Source organism: Carassius gibelio, chromosome A17 (genome assembly GCF_023724105.1).
Source record: "Carassius gibelio isolate Cgi1373 ecotype wild population from Czech Republic chromosome A17, carGib1.2-hapl.c, whole genome shotgun sequence".
NCBI classification, from domain to species: Eukaryota; Metazoa; Chordata; class Actinopteri; order Cypriniformes; family Cyprinidae; genus Carassius; species Carassius gibelio.
Window position 1 is genome coordinate 26,116,445 of NC_068387.1, and position 23,627 is coordinate 26,140,071.

Sequence of the window (23,627 nt, forward strand, 5' to 3'; positions counted from 1 at the left end):
ATTTGTTTTGCAATTCTTAATTTTTGTTTGCAAAAAGCAAACGTATTTTCCTCAATACTTTAAATAAAATGTTTTAAATTTGTTTTTGTTTTTATTGTTTTTGTATATTTTAAACAAGGTAAATATTTCTGATTTATTAAAATAAAAAGTCACATACATGGATTTTTCTGGGCTAAGCCCCGGATCTCCACTCACCCTAGAACCACCCCTGTCTCAGATTAAGCATTTCAGATATTTAAAAATACAATTACATTTTTTTTTTTTTTTTTTTTTTTTTTTTTTTGAGCAAGTGTAAATGTTTTAATCATTCACATGTAAGTAAAATACTTCAAATACACTGTGTTTGTCTGCTCAGTTGTAAACAAGTTTGATATGCAACAAAAACTATTTTTCCCAGTCTATATATAGGCTAGATTTTTACCTTTTTTTTTTTACATTTTTTATAAGTGTCTTCTGTTCATCACGACTGCATTTATTTGACCAAAAAAAAAAAAAAAAAAAAAAAAAAACGGTAATATTGTGAAGTATTATTACTATTTAAAATACTGGTTTTCTTTTTTAATATACTTTAAAATATAATTTATTTATGTGATCAAAGCTGTATTTTCAGCATCATTACTCCATCATTTCGTTGCTTAACATTTTTATTTAATAAATTAATAAAATACATTTGTATTTATTTGTAAAATAAATAAACATATAATTATATATATGTTTATTTATTTTACATTTTATGATTTGATCAATTCCTCATTTTTAGAAAGTGTTTAATTTACAATTGTTTTGTATTTATTCTTAATTTATTTATACTGCATTTTTATGATTTAATAAATTTTTTGAAAGTGTTTAGAATTTATTTTTTATTTATTCTTTGTTAATTTATATAGCATTTTTATTATTTAATTAATTGCTATTTAGTTTTATAATTTATTTATTCACTATTTATCATTTTTATAATCTTTTTAGAAGTATTTTATTTTATTACAATTTATCATTTTCATTTATTTAGCTTTTTTTATGATGCGATTATCCTTCCAACCCTTGTTTTAACCCTTTCCTATTAAGCAACAGCATAAGTGCGTTTTTGAATGAACTGTTCCTTTAAATTGACTATTGAGGCAGTTTTTCAAAGAGACAAATGCACCCATAGTTGAAAAAAAACACTCTTGATTTCAAAATGTATTTCTTGAAGTTCTGCAATAATAAAAATGTACTGATTTGTGGAGTTCCTCAGGGGTCTGACAGCAGACGTGGGTGGGGTGGGCGAGTGAGGGGTAATTTTAACTATGAGTGAGAGCTTAGAGAGAGAGAGAGAGAGACTGCGCCGTACGGGCGAGCAGCAGTAGGGCTTTTCTTTGCATTCAGAGATCTTGGCTCGCAGCCCAGCTGGTGTTTTTGTAATCAAGGCATGATCCGGGACTCCATGCGCTTCTTCCCCGAGCCGCGTCGGCTGCCTGCCGCTTGGAAGGATCCCAGATTTCCCTTCTGACATGAACAGAGCTGTGAGTGCCACTGATTCTCATTCCTCCACTTGCTTTTTCTCACTCTTTTGTACACATCTTTCCTTTTCCAGCAGTCTGAGGATGAGGATGGTCGCTGGATCAAAGCTGAAGAACGAGGCCTCGGTTTAGACACGAGAGCGTCCGTCAGCTGAGCGTTAGAGCCGCTGTGTTGGGCTTTTTGACATGTGATCCGTTCGGATGAGTGGGAAGCGGCGGCTGGAATGTTCCCTGTCCTTTTGCAGCACTGATGATTCACGCTGGCTCGTATTGCGCTGGATTTTCCTCCGTGTGTTTGTTTTGGTCCCCTGACAACCGAAAGTCTCTGTGAGTTCTCTGCGCACTTCTCAAAATGTTCCTTTCAAACGATCCTTTATTGTGCGTTGAACACAGAAAGAGATTTTGTTGAAGTTTACACGAAAAAGAATATTTGCTGACTCGCCTTCAGACCATCTGAGATTGTTTCTTCATCAGATTTAGAGAAATGTAGCATTGCATTGGGTATCTCAGCAGTGAATGGGTGCCGTCAGAATGAGAGTCTGATAAAAACATCCCAATAATCCACAGCACTCCAGTCCAGCAATGAACATCTGGAGAAGACAAAACCTGAAACACATCCAGCATTAAGATGTTTATAACTCAAATATGAATCCATAATACACTTCCTCCAGTGAAAAAGTGTTCTGGTCTGAATCAGGAGAGAAATCTGCACAGATCAAGCAGCGATTAAACAGATCTAAACTAATGTGTGTCTGGATTTTGATGTGAGAGACAACAAGAGATGCACTTTTTCACTGGAGGAAGCGTTATTATAGATTATTGTGATGTTTTTATCAGACTCTCATTCTGACGGCACCCATTCACTGCAGTGCATCCATTGAAGAGACACTGATGCAATGCTACATTTCTAAAAACCATTTTTGGCTTTCGTGTTCCACAGAGGAGAGAAAGTCAAACTTGTTGTTTGCAAATATGTTTTTTAGCCACATGTGAATTATTAGTCTGCGTGTTTTTTCACCCAGACCTCTCGGTCCGGTCACACACAATGTGTCGGTGTGTTTAGTGAAACAGGAATGCTGGGAATCCTAACAAAGTTAAGATGTTTGGTGTCGTCTGAAGCAGGACTTATTCGGTCAGACTCTCTTTAAACAATCACAGTGCAATGAATGTAGATCTGTTTATTACACTGAGATAAGGAATTAATTTATCTTCTTTGATTTGGCGAACTCTCTCTATTTCTGTTTATCACAGAAGGCCGAGCTGCTGAATAATGAGTGGGTGTTACTATGTAAATATATGCGGGGATATGTTAATGAGCTCATGGTTGTGACATCATAACATGGACATTTCTGAAGGAGATTGTGGAGGAGAACTGCATTTTGATTGGTGAAGTGAACTCCTTTCTGCAGATATTTCAATGTTTCTGTATTGATATTGTTTTAAGTCACGAAGCAGGTTTGTGTTCCTGAATTTGACGATGAATAACTTCAGCACAGTTTGCAGAGATATTAATAATAGTGCATTTTTTGTCTTTTTAAAAATGCATATTTAACAATAGTAACTTAAGTTACTTGTAATTTATGTGCATTATCAAAAACAAGAACATCTGTAAAAAAAAATATAATATATATACAGTACAGACCAAAAGTTTGGAAACATTACTATTTTTAATGTTTTTGAAAGAAGTTTCTTCTGCTCATCAAGCCTGCATTTATTTGATCAAAAATACAGAAAAAACTGTAATATTGTGAAATATTATTACAACTTAAAATAACATATTTCTATTTGAATATACTTTAGAAAAATAATTTATTCCTGTGATGCAAAGCTGAATTTTCAGCATCATTCCTCCAGCTTCAGTGTCACATGTGACATCAGTCGATCACATGATCATTTAGAAATCATTCTAATATTCTGATTTATTATGAGTGTTGGAAACAGTTCTGCTGTCCAATATATTTGATCAATAAAAGGTTCAAAAGAACTGCATTTATTTAAAATAAAATAAACAATTCTAATAATATATATTCTAATAATATATTTTCTTTACTATCACTTTTTATCAATTTAACACATCTTTGCTGAATAAAAGTATTGATTTTATTTAAAAAAAAAAAAAAAATTACTGACCCCAAATTACTGACCGGTAGTGTATATTGTTATTACTAAATATTTATATTTTAAAAACATAGCTTCTTTTTTATTCATCAAAGTATCCTAAAAAAGTATTAAATGTTCTGAAGAAATATTAATCAGCAGAACTGTTTCCAACTTTGATAATGAATCATCATATTAGAATGATTTCTAAAGGATCATGTGATAATGATCCTAAAAATTCAGCTTTGCATCACAGAAATAAATGATAATTTAAAGTATAATACATTTAAAAACAATTATTTTAAGTTGTAATAATATATCACAATATTACAGTTTTTTCTGTATTTTTGATCAAATAAATGCAGGCTTTATGAGCAGAAGAAACTTCTGTCAAAAACATTAAAAATAGTAATGTTTCCAAACTTTTGGTCTGTACTGTATATATAAAACCACCAAATTTTTATATGGTGAAATTGAATTATTCTGACTGTTTGAGGCTTATTAAAATGAACCATTGGTCTTCCATTGTAGCATGCATTTAGAAACCACAGTTAAAACCTCAATACCGTGGTAAAAATGTATGGTTTCTAGGTATTTGTATGAAAAACAGTAGTCTGTTTAGTTTAAATGCACAAATGCTATAGCTTAATCAAAGAAATACTGTAATTATACTCTTTTAATACATGTCTACATTAATAACATGATCACATTTCTTCCACTACACCATGGTGTAGCAGTAAATGCATGGTAAATGATGTGATTTGTAGGTGGAAAAGGCTTCTGATTGTATCGTTGCACACATATCGTTATGTTTTATCGCCCAGTGCTAGTTTGCAGGGATGAAAGCATCCTTGGACTGAGCTGAGCTGACTCTGTTCTCTCAGATCTCTGCAAGCCTCTTCAGATCCAGATTTACTCTGTGTGGGAGGATCACTGGCTTTCATTTTCTCAGAAACATCCACAGATTCTGCTTTTCCTGACGTGTAGTGAATAGGATGCTGTGCTAAACGTTTCTCTTCAGCTGTGGAGAAGTGTTCGTTCTCTCTTTCTGCGTCACACGCTCAGGCCGAGCTTCAGGAGTAAAGCAGAAAGGCCTAAATATGAGCCTAATGCATTTAAACAGGATTGTGATGTTAGAAATGCATTCATTTGTAAATTTAGACCCCTCTGATATCTGCTTTATTTTTTCCACAAATGCCCAATTATTATTATTTTATTTTTTTGTTTGAATTTTTCCTGGTTTTCTTTTTTATTTCATTTTTTTCTGGATTCCAGTTTTTTTATTTAAAAATGTTTCTGGTTTTGTGTGTGTGTGTGTGTGTGTATATATATATATATATATATATATATATATATAAATAATGCAAAACCAAAAAATAAAAATGGAATCCAGAAAAAACTGAGAAAAAAGTTTTGGGATTTTCTTTTTTTCTTTCTTTTTTTTTTTTTTTTTTTTTTTTTGCTCTGTCAATTTGTAGACATTTATGTAAAATAAAAGTGTCCTAATTATTTTTTTCTTAAAAAAAAATATTGATTCCATTTTTTTCCCAGGTTTAATTTAGCTGGATTAAATTATTTTTTTTTGCTCTTGCTTTTTTTTTTCTGGATTAATATCCCCCCCCCCCCCCCCCCCCCCCAGTTTATTTTATGGATTAAGTTGAATTTTTTTTTTCTTTTTTTTTTTTCATTCTTTATTTTATTGTGGATAATTTTATTAATTAATGGTCAAAATACTTTTTTTTTTTTATTTTTTTTTCATCAAAAAGCATGTCTAATTAATTGAAATCATGAACATCATACAATTTAACAGTTTATAAAAAAAAAATAAAAATGTAAAATACAAATATTATCATTATTATTATATATTATACTCAAGATCCTGGGGTTATTGGATGTGTTTGGCAGACTTTGAAACTATGATCACGTGTGAAGGTCAGACGTCTTGAAACAGCTGATAGCATGAAGAGTTTAATGCGCTGAGCTCATGTTGCGGCTCGTAGCAGCTGATGCTAATAATGGCACGTCCATGTGCGCGATGGTAAAGAAACATGCAAACATTGTATTTGAGTTTCAGTCCTGAACGTTTTCTTCTGGGTCTCTAACATTTTATGTAACATAAATGCAGCCATATTTTGTGTAGTTCTCCTTTTTTTGTGATCGTGACATGTTCATAAACTGTTCAGTGTCCCACAGAAATGATGATGATGATGATGAAGAAGAAGGAACACAAGGACGCAGAGCTGGATAAAAAGATCGAGGCCTTACGGAAGAAAAACGAAGCACTTATGAAACGCTACCAGGTGAAAACCTTGTACTCTCACATTTAAAATCTGTCAGAAAACACGCTCGATTAATTCAAATTTGCAAACTAAAACATTTAAAGTCACGGAACGCCATTCAGAAATCATTTTAGGTATTTATTGTGAAAAAAATAAAATGGTAAAAGGTCAGCGATCCCATAAAAAAGCACTTTTTGTGTATGGGCCTTGCGGAGTGTTATGATGTTCTGCAGGAAGTGGAGGAGGATAAAAAGCGGGCGGAACAGGAAGTGATGCCACTCCACAGCAGGAAGGGGAAGCCTGATGATCTGACCATCACCATCAACAAATCCTCCAACGTGAGCGGCTTTAAAACACAAACACGCTTCATTAGATGCAACTACATTCGCATTCAAAGTGATTAAAGGTGACATTTTATCAATAAGCATTATTTTGACATGTTATTGAACTGAACTGAATCAACACTGAACTGAATTGAGCTGAAAACAGTCTTTTATCATCTGTTTTACAGCTGAAATAAAATTTGGTTCATAATTGGTGAATTTTAAATGAGTATTTTCCTGATTATTGCTGCTTTGAAACAATCTCTGTTTTATAAAGTGAACATTTATTTATTTATTAAAATAAATTCGACGACGTCTGAAACCTGGAGATATATTAAAAACGTTTAAAATAAGACAAAACAACTAGAAAAATGATATTTAAATTAATTCACCCCTTCAGCAACTGATTATTTTTTTATTATTTTCATTTTTATTTATTTATTTAAAAAAAAAATTGAATGACCAGGATTCCCAAACCTATGTATATTTAAATAATAATAATAAATAAATCATAAATCCTTATCCAGTAAATCATAAACAACTGGAAAAGTCACAGGGCCTTCAAATGTTTTTGTGGACAGCAGATTTATAACTAAAACTAGTCTAAAACCATGAAAAACTCTTACTTTGAAAAGATATTATAAAAAAATATTAAAAAGTTATTTTCTTGTAATTACTAGAAAAACACAAGCCTGATAAAATGATGAAAACACAACTACATTTCTAACACTTGATCTAAAATAAAATAGATTTAAGATACTAACCGGGGGACGTCGGAGTCAGAAAAAAAGATATGTGTAAAGGTTTTCAGTGTTGTGTGTAAATGTTTGAGTTCAGGATCGGCGTGTGGTGACGGAGCGCTCGGGACACGGAGAGAAGGAGAAGGATCCGGGATCGAGCGTCTTCAGCGTCGGGAGAGGAAAGAGACGACAGCTGCTCGTCACAACATCAGGAAACATCACGGTGAGACTCAACCGGACTAAAGTTATTAGAGACTCCATTCAGACCTTACATGTGAAGTCAAACTGGTCATGAGGAGCGCTTATAAACTAGCTCAACATAACAGTTCTTTTTTTTAAATTGAGATTTCTAAATCTTCTGAAAGCTGAATAAATCATCTTTCCATTGATGTATGGTTTGTTATTATCGGGTAAAATTTGTCTGAGATACATCTATTTGAAAATCTGGAATCCGAGGGAGCAAAAAAATCTAATTATTGAGAAGATCTTGTTCAAATGAAGTCTTAGCAATGCATATTACTGATCAAAAATTAAGTTTTGATATATTTACGATAGGAGCTTTACTAAATATCTTCATGGAATATGATCTTTATTTAAAATCCTAATGATTTTTGGCATAAAAGAAAAATCAATAATTTTGACCCATGCAACATATTTTTGGATATTGCTACATAGAGACTCAAGAGTTTTCATTTTGCATTAAAAAAAAGGAAAAAAATTAATTAATTAGACCATAAATATTAGTATAGTCATTTTACAGTTGTATTGTAAAATAAAATTATTTGTACATTATTTTTCATCAGGGACACTTTTTTTATTATTTTTATTATTATTTAAAATTTTTGTTATTTCAATTTTTTAGTTTTTGTTTTAATTTTAGTTCGTTTAAAAATTTTTTAGTTTTATTAGTTTTTTTTTATAAAAATCTGTCTTTATAGTTATTTTTTAAACATATATGGGAAAGATATTGAACATTTTAATTTATTTCTGTTAATGTTTATTTTTATTTGAACAAAAAGAAAAATACTTTCTTAAAATCAAATGTAAGTAATATAAAATATTAAACTTATAAAATTTTGTTTTTTTTTTAATTAACAATTTTTTTATTATTTTAACTAGTTGCACATTTTGATTTAGTTTCTTCTTGATTTACAAAAAAACTATATAGACACAATATATAATAGCACAATCACTATAGTAATTATTTCTTATTTTGTTTAATATTTTAATTTAGTAATAATAACCATCATAATAAAATGAATAACAGTTATTATTGTTATAGTTATACTGGTATATAATCACACTATTTTTGTCTAAATTGTCCAGTGAGGTGTAAAATCCTGTTGTTTCAGGGGAAGAGGGTGTTTGGTGAACGAAAGGACAGAAACCTGAAGTCGTGCGCTGAAGAAAAGCTGGAGTCCAACATCACTCGAGAAAAAGAGTCGATAAAGAGAGTCACGCAGGTGAGCAGAGGTGCTCGAATCACTTCAGATTGATCATAAGAGCGTTCATCAGGGCTCGCACACACCTGACGTCACATGATCCCTTAGTTACCTGCTTTACACTGCTGTCCACAAGTTTGGGGTTGGAGAGAAGTTTTTAAAAGGAGTCTATTCTGTTTATTTGATCAAAAATACTGTAAAAATAGTTAAATATTATTTCAATTCCAAATACCTGTATTCTGTGTGAATATCTGTTCAAATGAAATTTATTCTGGTGATTATAGAGCTGTATTTTCAGCATCATTCCTCCAGTCTTCAGTCACATGATCTTCAGAAATCATGATAATAGACTGATTTGCTGCTCAAGAAACATTTCCGATTTATTAGCAGTGATGAAAATAGTAATATGTTTGTGGAAACGATGATGCGTTTTATATTTCAGGAGTCTTTGATGAATAGAAAGTTAAATAGAATAGCATTTATGTGTCATAGATGTCACGTTGGATGCAATTTTCAATGCATCCTTGATGAATAAAAGTATTATTTTATTAATATTTTTTTTTTTTTTTTTTATAAAATTGTAAATTTATTTACTGTCACTTTTGACCAATTTAATGTCCTTGCTGAATAAAAATATTAATTTCCTTAAAAAAAAAAAAGTAAAACTTCAACTAAAATAAAATATTAAACTAAATCTGTAATACAAAATTATCACACACTATATAGACATAACAAAATTCCCCCTAAAACTAATAAAAATAACAACTTAACATTTTTATTGAAAATCTAAAATACCAATTCAGCAGAAACTACTAATTCAAAGCGTCCCGATCGCAGAAGTTCAGTGTCCTGTCTGTGAGAGAGTCGGGGCGTGCACAGATGTGTTTACACCCGGCGGGGCTGAACTGTCTGCGAGGCGGCTGCTGCTGTATAATGCAGTCCATTGTGTGTCCGAGCCGAGGAGCACACACACTCTTACAGCAGCAGCGTCTCCATCATACATTTCAAGGCACTTCAGTGTCTATAACTTTTAATATTTTTGAGCATTATCAAATCTGGTTGATAAAAAGTAAAGCCCAAAGGGTCTTCTTTCCAAAGACACCAACATTATGTTTGTAACACACCGAATTAGGAAACTATTACAATTATAAGTTTTGTAGAGCACTTTCAGCTGTGAGTCCCATAATTGGGGTTAACTTAACTATAATAACCCTCCATCACACAACCTGTCTATATGTTGAAATCTGACTGATTTAACTGAAATGCCATCGAGTTTGCTTGCACAAAGTGTTTTTATTTGTATTGATTATTGTGTTTTTTTTTTATTTGCATAGTCATAAGAGCTTATAAACTGCTATATTTCATCCCACAAATCCTACACATGCACACACGTCACAGGGAGTTAAATATTCTTTTCTCTAATAACAGCGTCCTGATTCCTCACTGTTTGATCTGATTGGATTCTTTTCCTGATTGACGTTTTCTAGGCACCAGCTGCGATCATGACGTCACTACAGCCAGTGCACTGCTTGCGTTTATCCACACGAGGGCAGTGTTTCTGTGCAGAAATCAAAGCAGATTGTTTATAGCAACATCCAAAACATTAATCTTTGTACTGAAATATAGATGGAGCATTAAACCCTTTTACCTGCCATGTAGAAAATGCATTTTGCTATAAAAAAAGCAAAAAAAAAAAAGTAAGTTTAATAATAATAAACGCAAATTATGAATATTTAATGTGCATCTCTTTGTGGTGTATGTTATGTGCTTATGCGATATCCCATTTTGGATTCCACATTAAATTAAATTCACAAAAATTATTTAATGTACACTAACACTCTTTTTTTATGTAAATTTTTTTATGTTTTTCTTTTAAGAAGTTTCTTCTGCTCAACAAGCCTACATTTATTATATATTATATATTATATAAATATTTTTACTATTTAACATAACTGCTTTATATTTGAATATGTGTTAAACTATAATTTATTTCTGTGAAGCACAGCTGTATTTTCAGCATCATTACTCCAGTGTCACATGATCCTTCAGAAATCATTCTCTTATGATTTGCCGATCAAAAACATGTTATATTCAAATGTTATTTAAAATATTAAAATATTTTACAATATTACTGCCTTTTCTGTATTTCGGGTAAAATAAATGCAGGCTTGGTGAACAGAAGAGACTTCTTTAAAAAAAAAAAAAACATAAAAAATCGTTCTGTTCAAAAACGCTTGACTGGGAGTTTACATAGAAAGCATATTAAATATAAGTAAAGTGTCTACTTTATTGTTTCAAATAACTTTTGTGCAAATATAAGATGTCGCATCGTCATTTAGTGTTATGCAAAAATTAAACAGCATGCTTATTCTGACCCGTACCTATTAAAATATAAAAAATAATTCGAATTTTAATCATATTTTAAATGATATCTTTTTGACAAATCTAGCGTTTTAAAGAATAGCAAAGAGTTCAGTATTTGGCAGCTGGATTGTGATCCTTTTAATGTTGTATTATGATTCTTTGAATGATATTTCACTGATATTTATCCAAATATAATATGTGAAAAAAAGACCAAATTGAAAGCTGCATTCAACGTTTTGATGCTTGATGTCTGAAATCAGAGGGTTGTGATTTCTGATTATTAAAATGCATTGCTAAGAATTCATGTGAACACCTTAAAAGATGATTTTCTCAATATTTAGATTTTTTTGCACCCCAGATTTTCAAAATAGTTGCATCTCAGACAAATATTGACCGATCATAACAAACCATGCATCAATGAAAAGATGATTCATTCAGCTTAATTCCTGCTCCTCTTGACTGGATTCGTGGTCCAGGGTCACATCTCTGAATGCTCTTCACTGTATTCGACTCTCTTCAGGTCACAGAGGCCATCGCTGACCTGAGCCTGGTCTCATCCCAAGAAGAGCAGCTGGAGTATCTGCGGTGGAAGAAGGAGCGCGAGGAGATCGACCGCGAGCGTGTGGCTCGACACAAGACCGCTGAAGGCCAGTGGAGGAGAGCCTGGGACGTGGAGAAGACCGAGCTGATGTAAGCCTGATTTCTTCTTTGGTTTGTACACTCATGCATACATAAATCCCAGCTGTTTGAGTCCTAATGGCATCATTATTGTCTGTCTTTAGATTCATGTGTTCAAATCATGTCTTCATTGATTCTGGACAAAATTATTCATAGATTACCAGAAAAATAATAGACATTTTTTCCCTTTTTTTGTTATTTTTTATGCTCAAAATTATCCGAATTAGAGTTAATATTGTGTTAATGTGTTAATATTATTTTGATATTATAATGTAATAAAGTAACGCTTTATTTGAAGGTGTCTTTATTACATGCACTTACTATTATAATAACAATTAATTATGCATAATTACATTCAAGCCAAACCCTAGTCCTAAGCATATAGTAAATAAATGTGAATTAATATTACTCAGTGCTTGTTTGTATAATTACACAGTAGCAAGGACAGCTTAAAATAAAGTGCAATCAATAATTATTAAAATAAATTTTTGGTTTTCAGCCAAGAATTTTTATTTCGGTGAAAATGAAGATTTACACTTTAATAAAGTTATTAATTAAGTCATTACTTATATATCCATCCATGCATTTTTTTATGCAAAATTTAGGATATTACATTTAAAAAGTTGAAATGTGCATCAAATATATATAAAAAAAAAAAAAAAGATTTGCTAAATTGAAGCGGTCGTCATTTGTTATGTGGGAAAAAAGCCACAGATTTAAAATATTTAGGCCTTGATTTAAGATTAATGTATTAGAATTGCATATAAAATTCCCTCCAATTTGTATTAAATGATATTAACATTAAACAAAAGAAAACTTATCAACTAAACCAGCCAGGCATTAATTAAACCGATCAGATTTCTGCACTAAAATAAAAATGCTATAGTTTAAATTATTATTTTTAAATAAAACATGAAAATAGTTAATTTATTTGATTTTATTTAAATAATCATATTTATGAACTGTGTTTATTCAAATTGCTTAAAATGAGCATAAATCTGTTCACAGTGACAATAATTACTTTAATTAAAAAGCATGAAAATGGTTATGATTATATATATGATTAGCTGTGGGGCAAGCAATATTCAGTTAGTTTAAAAAAACACTGAAACTATTTGGATTTATTGATGATTAATATAAAAACACAGTTATTGTGTTTATTAATTAACACACAATTTTACTTGCAATTCAAAAATATATACCATATTTTCCAGTCTATAAGTCGCACTTTATTTCATAGTTTTGCTGGTCCTGCGATTTATAGTCAGGTGTGACTTATTTATCAAAATTAATTTGACATGAACCAAGAGAAATGAACCAAAGAGTTCACATTACCGTCTCCAGCCGCCAGAGGGCGCTCTATGCTGCTCAGTTCTCCTGTAGTCTACACTGAAGACATAGAGCGCCCTCTCGTGGCTGGAGACGGTAATGTGAACTCTTGGGTCTAAATGAATGCGACTTATAGTCCAAAGCGACTTATATATGTTTTTTTTCCTCATCATGACGTATTTTTGGACTGATGCGACTTATACTCTATATACTCTATATAAAATATGGTACATATTTTTTACAACAATTTCTATTTTTATTGATAATTTGTGTTGAGTTTTCCCAGGAAGCGATGATTTTGTTCTCTTGTGATGGAAACATTGCAACTTTTTCAAGCAATATTCTAATTTTGCCAATGTTTCTACCTAATAAGTAGCCTAAATCAATATCAAAATAGATACTGGAGCTGTACTATATTAATTTAGTAATTTTTTTGTAATTGTCTAAATTTGCAGCAGTAATATCACATTATGATAATTATGCAAGAGAAGCATGGCCATTGGGAAAACGTGGCGATGCACAATTCAGATCTGAGTTTAATATCTCACTCTGACAGATGTTTTGGGAGCAGGATGCAGAAGGGTTCGTAAATGACTCCTGTTTAATGTGACAGAGGTGATAAAAGCTCCGTGTTTACGCTCTGAAGACTGTTAAAGCTTCACGAATAAACACGAGCTGATACAGAAGAACTAGAAAAACAGAGACTCATATCGAAACCTCTTATATACATGCTTCTGTTCTGGGAATGTTTCTGAATCACGTCTCTTGTAAAAGCGAGTGGGATTTGGGGTCAGATGCTCATGAGACATGATGACTTTAATTTAAGGAATTGAATCAAACTTTATTAGAGTTAAAGGTCATTCTGGAAAAGCCACATAGTCTTTGTCATGCGTTTGTGGCAGAAAATCAGTATTATGTTTTTTACTTGATTTTTTTTTATTATTTGTAAATATTTTTTTATAAGTCAGCATGAAATTAAAATGAATTTGGTTTATTTTAATCATTTGTGTTCCCAGTCTGATATAGTGGTTTAACTTGAAGAAATTATGACGGAAATATTTCACTATTGTACAGTATTCACTTCTTTAATAATAATATGGTCATTATTATTATTATTATTAATAATGATGATAATAATAATACAGTTTATTAAACACATTTTATATTTATAATTTTAAAGGAATATCATGAACATTTAATTAATTTAATTAATTATTTTAATTATTATTTTCCAAAAAAAGTAAAGAAATTGTATTACATTTTATTTTAATTTTTTTTTCAAAGATTAATAAAATTGTTAGTTTTGTCTGTTCATATGATGACCACCATATTTGATAATAAATTCGCATTAAATCATAAAACACAAAATGCTAAATAATAATAATAATAATAAAATAAAATGCAACATATCATAAGGCAGTTTTACTAAAATATTTGTAATTATTATATTGCTTAAGCTTTATGAAATAAATTGATTAAACATCTTTTTTGCTTATTAAAATTTAATTCAATCAACAGATCAGAAAAGTTTAAAACTGAAAACACAGATATTAAAAAAAATATTTCACCTCTTTAAATAACATTTGCTGACTTTTACCAACCAAGCTTATTTTTACTAAATATTTTAAATACTCATATATTACATTCTGAAAGTAAAATGGGTATTTAATGCTGTTTTGTGCTGTTTTACTCTGTAATTGTATGTCTAATATCTTCTCTAAGATTACCACCTAATGGATTTGCATAATAATATGTAGCTCCGCCCCAAACTCACGTGATTGGTCGAGCCAGAAGTTGACATGTCAGGCCTCTCGTCAGCAGCTTACCTGAACTGAGATGTCAAAAATGAAAAGAATTAAGCATTGAAAGTCTTTAGTGGTAATTAGTTTCTAGTTATATGGAAGGGTTTTCATAGAGTAAGGCTTCTGTGGATCTCTTGTGTTTTCTGTGTATAATGATGTCATCATCATCAAACCTGGACATGAAGAACCACAAACAAGCTTCAGGTCAAATGTCAATAAATGTCTGGACGTCTTCCGTGTCTCAGATGGGTTTCTCCCCTGTGAGCACTATTGAGTGGACGGGAAAGGGGGTTATTTTTAGGATGCTTTGAATGCCTTGCCTTATTTGGGACGGTTTGAAGGACTAGAGATCGTTCGGAGCCGCGAGCCGCTTCAGGGACGATCGTTTCGTGGGAGGCTGAAGATAGAAAAACACTCGAGAACAGAACAATCACGTCACAGTCGTATATCATCCCTGTACTTCTAGATCGTGTTTTACTCCAAAATCAAGAAAGAAAAAATTATTATAATTAAAAAAAAAATTGTATATATATATATATATATATATATATATATATATATATATTTATTTAAAAATGTATATTATACATTTTTTTAAAAATTATGATTTTGATAATTTATATCTCTATATTTAAGTTAAAAATATAAATGAGAAATAATATAAATAAATTATATTTAAATTAGAAATACAATTTTACTTAAAATATAAGTTGTTTATTATTAAATATATACAAAACATCTAATATTAATATTAATAATAATATTAATAATATAAACACTAATATTAATTTTAACAATAATAATAATCTAATATTATTAATTTAAATAAAATATATTTAATAGTATAAATATACTAAATTATATTTAAAAAATAAAAATTACTAAATTACTATATATATATATATATATATATATATATATATATATATTTATTTTATTTTTTTTTTGTCTTTAAGAAAGCACTACAAGGAAATCTTATTGGTCCCAAAATAAGCTTAATTTTCTTTATCCAGATTGTTATTTATTAATTTTTTATTTCTTTAAAATTTCCTGAAAAAAAAAAAATTTTTCTTTCTTTTCTTCTTTTTTCCAGTAGCTTTTCCTGTTTTGATTTTCGAAGAGGGGCAGATACAGATCGATGAAATGTAATAATATCAAAACATTTTAAAGGTTTTGCACAGTTGGTATCCCTTTTCAACTCTATTTCATATTTAAGATTTTGACGAGTGACTGATCTTCTGGACAGAAACAGCTTGTGTTAATGTTGATCTGCGTCTGTGTGTTTGTTCTGATGTTTATCTGTAGGTTCTCTGAGAAGGAACATGAAGGAGCATCAAACAGAGGTGAGCATATTAACTATATTTATATTTATGTTGTGCTTTCTGTGTGGATTGCATTTTGCATCTGTATTAATTATGGTTGATTTATAGGAGGTCGAAACACTAGGAGAGGAAATTCGAGAGCAGAAGGATCCAGAGGTGCGTAAAACCTAAAAACTTGTGATCATTCGGACTAAAAAATAAAGCATGGACCGTCCAAATCTTCATTAGCAGTAAGTTTAATGCTTGGGTGTTCAAATTTGCATTAAAGTTGTATTGATATTAGAAATTAAACACTTAAAAAGAAGATATGTATAAATAAAACATTGTATTTTCTGTTTTCATTTTAATTTTAGTTAAAGCTTTAGTGTGTGCGTGTGTGCGTGTGTGTGTGTGTGTGATAAAAATGTGCTAAATATTTTCACAAATTAATATCGGAAACTTATATATAAAATATATTAAATTATATATAAATAGAATTAAATATAAAATGCTTTTTATAAAATGCGTTTACTCACAGCTTATATAAAATATTACACTGTACATTAATTAAAGATAAAACATATTGCATTTAAACATATCCAATATAAAAAATATATATGAAAATATTAAGTACAAATTTAAGCTAAATTAATATTGGGAACTTACATAAAAATATTTGATTATAAATATAAATTAATTAAATATAAAATGCTGAATTTACAAATATTTAATATAAAAATTCTTATTTACTTTATGAAATTTACTTCATTGGAAGCTTATATAAAATATGACAATATATATAGAAAAAGTATATATAAATATTAAATTCATAATATGGAACATAAAAATATTAAATTAAAATTTGAGTAGAATTTTCTTTGAAAGCTTGTATATGAACATTTTAAATTATTTATAAATTAATTAACATTAAACAATATTATATTAAATTATATATACATTTTATTTTATTAAATATAAAATGGTAAATGTATATAAAAATGTATACTTGTTTACTTTATTAAATTTACTTAATTGGAAGCTTACATAAAATATTGTATATAAAAACAAATATAAAAATACTAAATTACAAATATTGAACAAAAATATTAAATTAAAATTTGAGCTCATTTTCTCTTTAAAAGCTTATATATACAAATATTAAATTATAAATAAATAAATTAACATTAAATAATATTATATTAAATTATATATAAATAAAATTTAATTAAATATAAAATGATAAATTTAAAAATATTTATTATATAGAAAAATTACTTAATAAAATAAAATACTAAATAAAAAATACAGAAAACCAAAATTTTTTAAACTTTAAAAGCTTATATATAAAATATTAAATTATATATAAATTAATCAATATTAAATTAAACAATATTAAATTAAATTATTATCCCAACAGTATATACAAATCTGAAATGATGCAGTCACCGTGGCTCTGTGTTATTAACAGAGAGCTCATGAAATCATATTGTGTGTTGTGTGTTTTTCTTTAGGTGGACAGCAGGCGTCGGACAGGAAGAGGAAGTGTGTTCCAGTGGTGGGCAGTAAAGCCAAGGGTAAAGAGCGTCTGACGGGTCGAGCCAGGAGGTAAACTGACCTCAAACTGCTCACAAAGCCATTATAGCATACATTCAGCCCCATTCAGAGGATGCTGGGAAATGCTTTCAGAGCAGTTTACGGTTTTGAGCGTTTCCGCTCTCATTAACGCTTCTGATCACATGACCTCTGCTAATTATGAGCTCCTTATTATACAGTTAATGCATGTTCATTTACTCTTTACACACAGACTGATGCTATTATAGAAGATATCAACCATTAAATGTATATATTTAATTAAAGACTTTATTAATTATGGCATCTAAGATCACCAACTGACTTTTTCACTGAATTAAATAACAATATATATTTTTTTACAATTACTATTTTAATGGCTAAATTAATATATCTATTTACTGTATGCTAATTAAGAGCTAATTGCTAATAATTGTTTTGGTTTTGTCCTGATAGGTGGGATGCTAAAGAGCAGGAGGAGCATCTGAAGGTGAGTTATTATTATTACTTTAATTAGAATTTGGGACGAAAATGTGCTGAATTTTCATGAAAGTAGTTATGTAATAAAATATAATAATAGTTTTAAATATAGACTTTAAATTCAGTCTCATTTAGATTTTTTATTTAGGTTTTTGGGGTCACGTCTGGACATGTTTTCACGAAATTTACTCAGGTTTGGGACGAAAATGTGCTTGTTTTTTATTAAAAAAAATTCAGAAAAAAATATAATAATAGTCATAAATATAGATTTCTAATTATGTCTTATTTTTAACTTCTATATAATATTATATATATATATATATATATATATATATATATATATATATATATATATATATATATATATATATAATCACAATAAAATGTATTAATAGTCCTAAATATAAACTTCAAATTCTGCCCTATTTATATTTTTAGATTTTGATTTTAAGGATAATTTCTAGACACTTTTTCATGGAATTCGCTCAAAAATAATAAGGTTTGGATGAAAATGTGCTTACTTTTTCTGAAAATAATTTCACAATAAATTATATAATAGTCATAAATATAGGCTTCAAATTCTGTTTTATTAATATTTTTTTATTCTTATTTTAGGGTAACTTCTAAATATGTTTTTATGAAGTTGTATGACATTTGAGATAAATATGTGCTTCATTTTTATAAATATATATATGCACAATATAATATATTAATAGTCCTAAATATAGGCTTTAAATTTGGTCTTATCTAGATTTTTATTTATTTATTTATTTATTTTTGAGGGGGAGGTAACTTCTAGACATGTTTTCTTGAAATTCACTCCGGTTTGGGATAAAAAATGTGCTAAATATTTTCACAATAAATTATAATTATATTCATAAACATAGGCTTCAAATTCTGTTTTATTAATAATTTTTTATTCTTATTTTAGGGTAACTTCTAAATATGTTTTCATGAAGTTTCATGACATTTAAGATAAAAATGTGCTTCATTTTTATGAATACATATATATGCAAGATAATAATATATTAATAGTCCCAAATATAGGTTTATTATTAATTTAGATTTAGATTTTTGGAGATAATCTCTGGAGGTTTATGTGAGATTCACTCAAAACCGTTCAAGTTTGAGGTTATATATATATATATACACCTGTTGGCTGGTTTCTATCAGGTGCACCCAGAGAGCAGTTTGCAGGAGTTTTTAGAGGAACTGGACGCTCTTTGTGCTCCTGAAGTGGAGCGCGTCAATCCAGAGACTGATGATGAAAACACAAAGCCACGTGCGTCTGTCGCAGACCACAACAGAAGTGTTTCGTCGTCCGTTCTCAAGGCCAGCTTCTCAGAGAACAGTGATACGGATGGCACAGAAACAGCTTCACAGCTCCAGAACGGCTCTGTGGAAGAAGACCGACTCAATCCGCTTCCTGAAGGAAGTGAAGCGTCGTGTCCCAAACCGGACGAGAAGCAACCTGTCGAACACACCGAAAGCTGCTCTCACAGAGGAAACGGTGCGTGAACATCGCTTGCGTGTTATGTTCCTCATGCATCCCTGACCAAAGAGCGCGAGAGTTGTAAAACCTCCATGGATTTTAGTTTTAACATTAACATAATTACTGTGCACTCCAAGTATATGCTTTTGTCAGACTGCGGTATTTCAACATTTTTAATTGTTTAAAACCTGAAATTGTGGTGGAAAACTACATTACCCATAATGCTGTACGGGAAGTTTGAGCCGGAAAGCTCCGCCCACTCCTGCGAATGATGTCATCGAGTCAATCTCGCTTTGCTGTCAGAATACTAGTATCATATTCTGTAACAAACTTAAAACATCAACATCTTTAAATGAATATTTGTTAGTTTTTAATTCCGTAATTCGCAATGCTTCAAGGGATTGTAGTTTTTTTCCCCTCACTAAAGTCTTTGTCTCTTGGTCCGATTTTCAAATCAAAGTTTGTAATGATGATTGTTATTAGTAGTAGTATTTAATAACAATTAAAATTACTATTGAAATGTTCAATGTGAAATAAAAAATGGATATTTAAGGAAAAATAATATTAAAATACATTTTATTTTACATAAAGTAAAATAAAAAATTCCAGACAAGTGTTATTTATATTGGGTTTTATTAAGATTTTGATAATTATTTTCCCCATTTTTATATATATATATATATATATATATATATAAAAAATATATTTTTACATTTTTAGGTTTTATTAATTTATTTGTGTGTTTGTCACTTTCTGCCATTTATTTTTAATTCAGTTTTTCTTATTTTTTTTTATGTTAAACTAAATGAAAATGAGAGAATGTTGTATTGTAACTTAGTGATTTATTATTTTACTTATTTTCAGGTAACATTTCGTTTATTTCCAGTAACATTTTTTTTTTTTATTATTATTAATATTTTAGTTTTAGTTTGAAATCCAGCACCACTGAAAAAATGGCCAGCACCAATGCACTCGTACTATAAACTGAAATGATTGTGATGCTGTGTGTGTGTGTGTGTGTGTGTGTGTGTGTGTGTGTGTGTGTGTGTGACAGAACAGCTGATGGACTCGGCTCTGTCTCTCCTGACCCTGGATCCGGTCGAGTCTCTCTCTGATGTGGTGAGTGTGCTGCAGATTTAAAGCGTCTCGCCTCACAGGATTTAGCGGATTTATCCAGTGCTTCAGAAATACCCTAGAAAGCAGTACTACATATGAAACCAGGACACTTATTCGTCCTGCGATGTACAGAGCACGGTTACATCAGTTTTTAAATGGTTAAATGCAACACTACGGTCCATTTCTGGCCTTTTCACATTGATCTAGAGCTGCACGACTCGGGGACAATATCAAAGTGCAGTTTTTCTGCTAAAACTGTGATTTAAAATGCATTTAAAAGAATGTGATGCTGCTGTTTTTATTTAAGACTTCAATTGTATAGCTAAAAGATTGTGATTTTATGGCTATAAATTAATAATGATTGTTATTATTATTATCAATAAATAAAACAATCATAAAAATAAAAAATACTTTTAAAAGAATATGAAATAAAAAAAATACAAAATATTACTTTTGTAGTTTTTCTGTGTAAAAAAAGTTAGGAAAAATAATATAATAATTTTATTTTATACCTAAAATTACAATAATAATAGTTATGTCTGTCTCATGACAGGCCTACATAAATGCTTGAAGAATTAATGTTTTTTATTATTATTATTATTATATAAAAAATATTATTATTTCACTGTAAAATTACAATTATTTAGGAAAACTGTATAATAATTTAAAGTGTGCTAAACAAATATTGTGTGCTAATAATTATAATCATTACTAAATATAATATTTCATTTTGAAATAAAAATATGTACATTTAAGACATTTTTTATATTAATTAAAATGTATATATATAAAATACAATATTACTTTTTGTTTGTTTGTTTGTAATGTTACAAAATGTAACACAATATAAATATTTAAGTTTCATATAAATAATCATATAGTAATATATTGTCATATAAATAATCATATAGTAATATATTGTCATATAAATAATCATATAGTAATATATTGTAATGTGTCATGCATCCATTTAATCGTGTTAAAATATTTTTATTTATTTTAAAATGTCTTTCTTTTCTTTTTTTTTTCCCCAGGTCAGAGAGAATGGGAAAGTGGTTTAGACAGGAAATGATGTCACTCACATCCGGAGCGAAGCGTCACACAGAAGAACAGAAATATCATTGGCTCACGCAGAGTTAATCTAAACTCTTTTTGGGAGCGTTTGAGTGGCGGGTCATGTTATGGGATGCTGAAAACACTGGTATCTTCTCGTAGGTTAAAGATTGTTAATGTTTTAACGCACATTTAACCTTCCTCTGAGACCCCAAACCCAAGGTCCGGTGGTTTTTGGGGGGTCTTTGGTGGGATTTCAGTCTAAAAGCACTAAAACGGCTTGAATGTGTAACTTTAGAGGAACAAACCCATAGACACAGAGTGCATTTAGACTTAACCAGCACACTAACTGACTAAACTAGTACTCACTCATATATCTCTGACTGTTCTTCATTAACCAGTATGTTAATTAGCACTTTAGTGTGGTATGAATGAACCATGTGTTTGATTTAACTCTTAAGGTCTAAATGATTGTTTTACAAAAGACTGCCGAGTGTTTTGGACAGGACTGAGTTTTGGTTTCTGGTTTTCTGCTCATAACCTGGTGTTTGTTTAATTTGTAAATGGAAATACATTTGAATTGCACCAGTCCTGATAAGTTTAACTTGTTACTGTTTGAAGAATGCACTTAAGGGTTTAATAATTGATTTTTATATTTTGCTGTCACTTTCATGAAGTACTCTGTGTTCATTTGCTTTTGAAATGAATGTAGAAATATAAATAATAAGCATTATAAAAATTGGCCAGCCCTGTGCTGCGATGTTTGCACTGATTTCACTGCACAAATTATTAAAATGCACTAAAATTATACCTACAATGCATCTTGTTTATGCATTTATTACAACAATAGCTACTTGTAAAAAATTAAACCAAGATTTTTTTTTATTAAAAAAAAAATGTATTTGTGAAAAGTAATTAAACTCAAATTAAGTTATTATTACTGTTAAATGTCATAATGTTGATATTGATTTTTTTTTCATTATTGATTTAATCTTCATTATTGATTTCATTATTGATTTAATTTGAGACAATACACTTAATAATACATGAAAATAAATAATCCTAATTTATTTAAGGATTATATAATGATATGCATTATTAATTATCATATTTAAATTAGCATAAATTTTATGAATTTAACATTTTGTATTTATTATTTAATTATGAAATATGAAATGAAATATGTGTTTGTCTTTGTATGTGTGTGTGTGTGTGTGTGTGTGTGTGTGTGTGTGTTTGTTTGTCTGTGTGTGTGTGTGTGTGTGTGTGTTTGTCTGTGTGAGTGTTTGTGTAACTAAGTTGTTTCTACCTGGATATAAGTATATATAATTATTTAAATATGAATTATACATATAAAACTTGAGTTGATTTTGACTGAAACACATTATGTGCATTAATTAATTTTGGCCCTTCTGTCAATATTTCAGCAAAGCTGTGTTGATTCCATCACTGGTAATATTCATAATTATTTTCCGGCCTCTGTTTTGACCTGCTTCTCTCACCTGATCCTTCAAGGGGGCGGAGCTAATCACACATCCACTAATTAATTATTCTGATGAGTCTATTCACTCTCTCAGTTTGGATTGTGCTTAGTCACAGCTTGTGTAGTAAATGCTAAACCCACTTCTACAGCGATCACATTTGTGCATCAGATACTAATAACCTGAGAAGCGTTGTTTTGAAGAAGCCTGGCGTTCAGTTTAATTCAGGATCTTTGGGGACTGACGTCTTATTGTTTTTAAAGCCTCCCATCGGCCGGTTGCTCTGGAAATCACTCCCTGTTCTCTTCAAACACGGCTTTCTCTTCTGTTACTCTTTTAATTAGCCTTTTCCAGCAGGCGTGCTCGGGGACAGCAGCATCCGCGGGGACCTTCACATGACTCACATGATTTATGATCATCGTGAAGGTCTGGGTTATACATGAGAGAACAAATGTTCAGTGATCAAATGTCATGCTGGCATCTAGAGAAGATATATATATAGTAACAGTTTTATATTAAATATATTATTAATATTAACATTTAAATTAGTATAAATCGTTCAATTAAGCAACATATATCAGT

General features: G+C 29.9%; 1 protein-coding gene across 5 annotated transcripts; it reads left to right on the forward strand.

The window, feature by feature from the left end:
• The first annotated feature begins 1,298 nt into the window (after nucleotides 1–1,298).
• On the forward strand, nucleotides 1,299–22,381 carry LOC128031349 (coiled-coil domain-containing protein 9B). 5 transcript variants are annotated; one of them, XM_052619539.1, is made up of 13 exons: nucleotides 1,299–1,502; nucleotides 5,780–5,896; nucleotides 6,109–6,213; nucleotides 7,036–7,161; nucleotides 8,291–8,401; nucleotides 11,265–11,434; nucleotides 15,859–15,896; nucleotides 15,984–16,031; nucleotides 17,366–17,459; nucleotides 17,880–17,913; nucleotides 19,077–19,413; nucleotides 20,450–20,514; nucleotides 21,546–22,381. In XM_052619539.1, exons 1-13 carry the CDS (start codon nucleotides 1,491–1,493, stop codon nucleotides 21,570–21,572), a joined length of 1,284 nt encoding a protein of 427 aa, XP_052475499.1. In that variant the 5' UTR covers nucleotides 1,299–1,490; the 3' UTR covers nucleotides 21,573–22,381. The 5 variants fall into 5 exon arrangements, with proteins under 5 accessions (XP_052475499.1, XP_052475501.1, XP_052475503.1 ...); XM_052619541.1 differs by having other exon boundaries at nucleotides 5,790–5,896; XM_052619543.1 differs by having other exon boundaries at nucleotides 1,300–1,502; nucleotides 20,455–20,514.
• Nucleotides 22,382–23,627: the final 1,246 nt, after the last annotated feature.

Bases quoted from the DNA above. Each gene is read 5' to 3' on its own strand.
- LOC128031349 (XM_052619539.1), top strand. The intron at 17,914-19,076 runs GTGAGTTATTAT...GGTTTCTATCAG, and splicing joins AGCAGGAGGAGCATCTGAAG to GTGCACCCAGAGAGCAGTTT. The intron at 19,414-20,449 runs GTGCGTGAACAT...TGTGTGTGACAG, and splicing joins CTGCTCTCACAGAGGAAACG to AACAGCTGATGGACTCGGCT.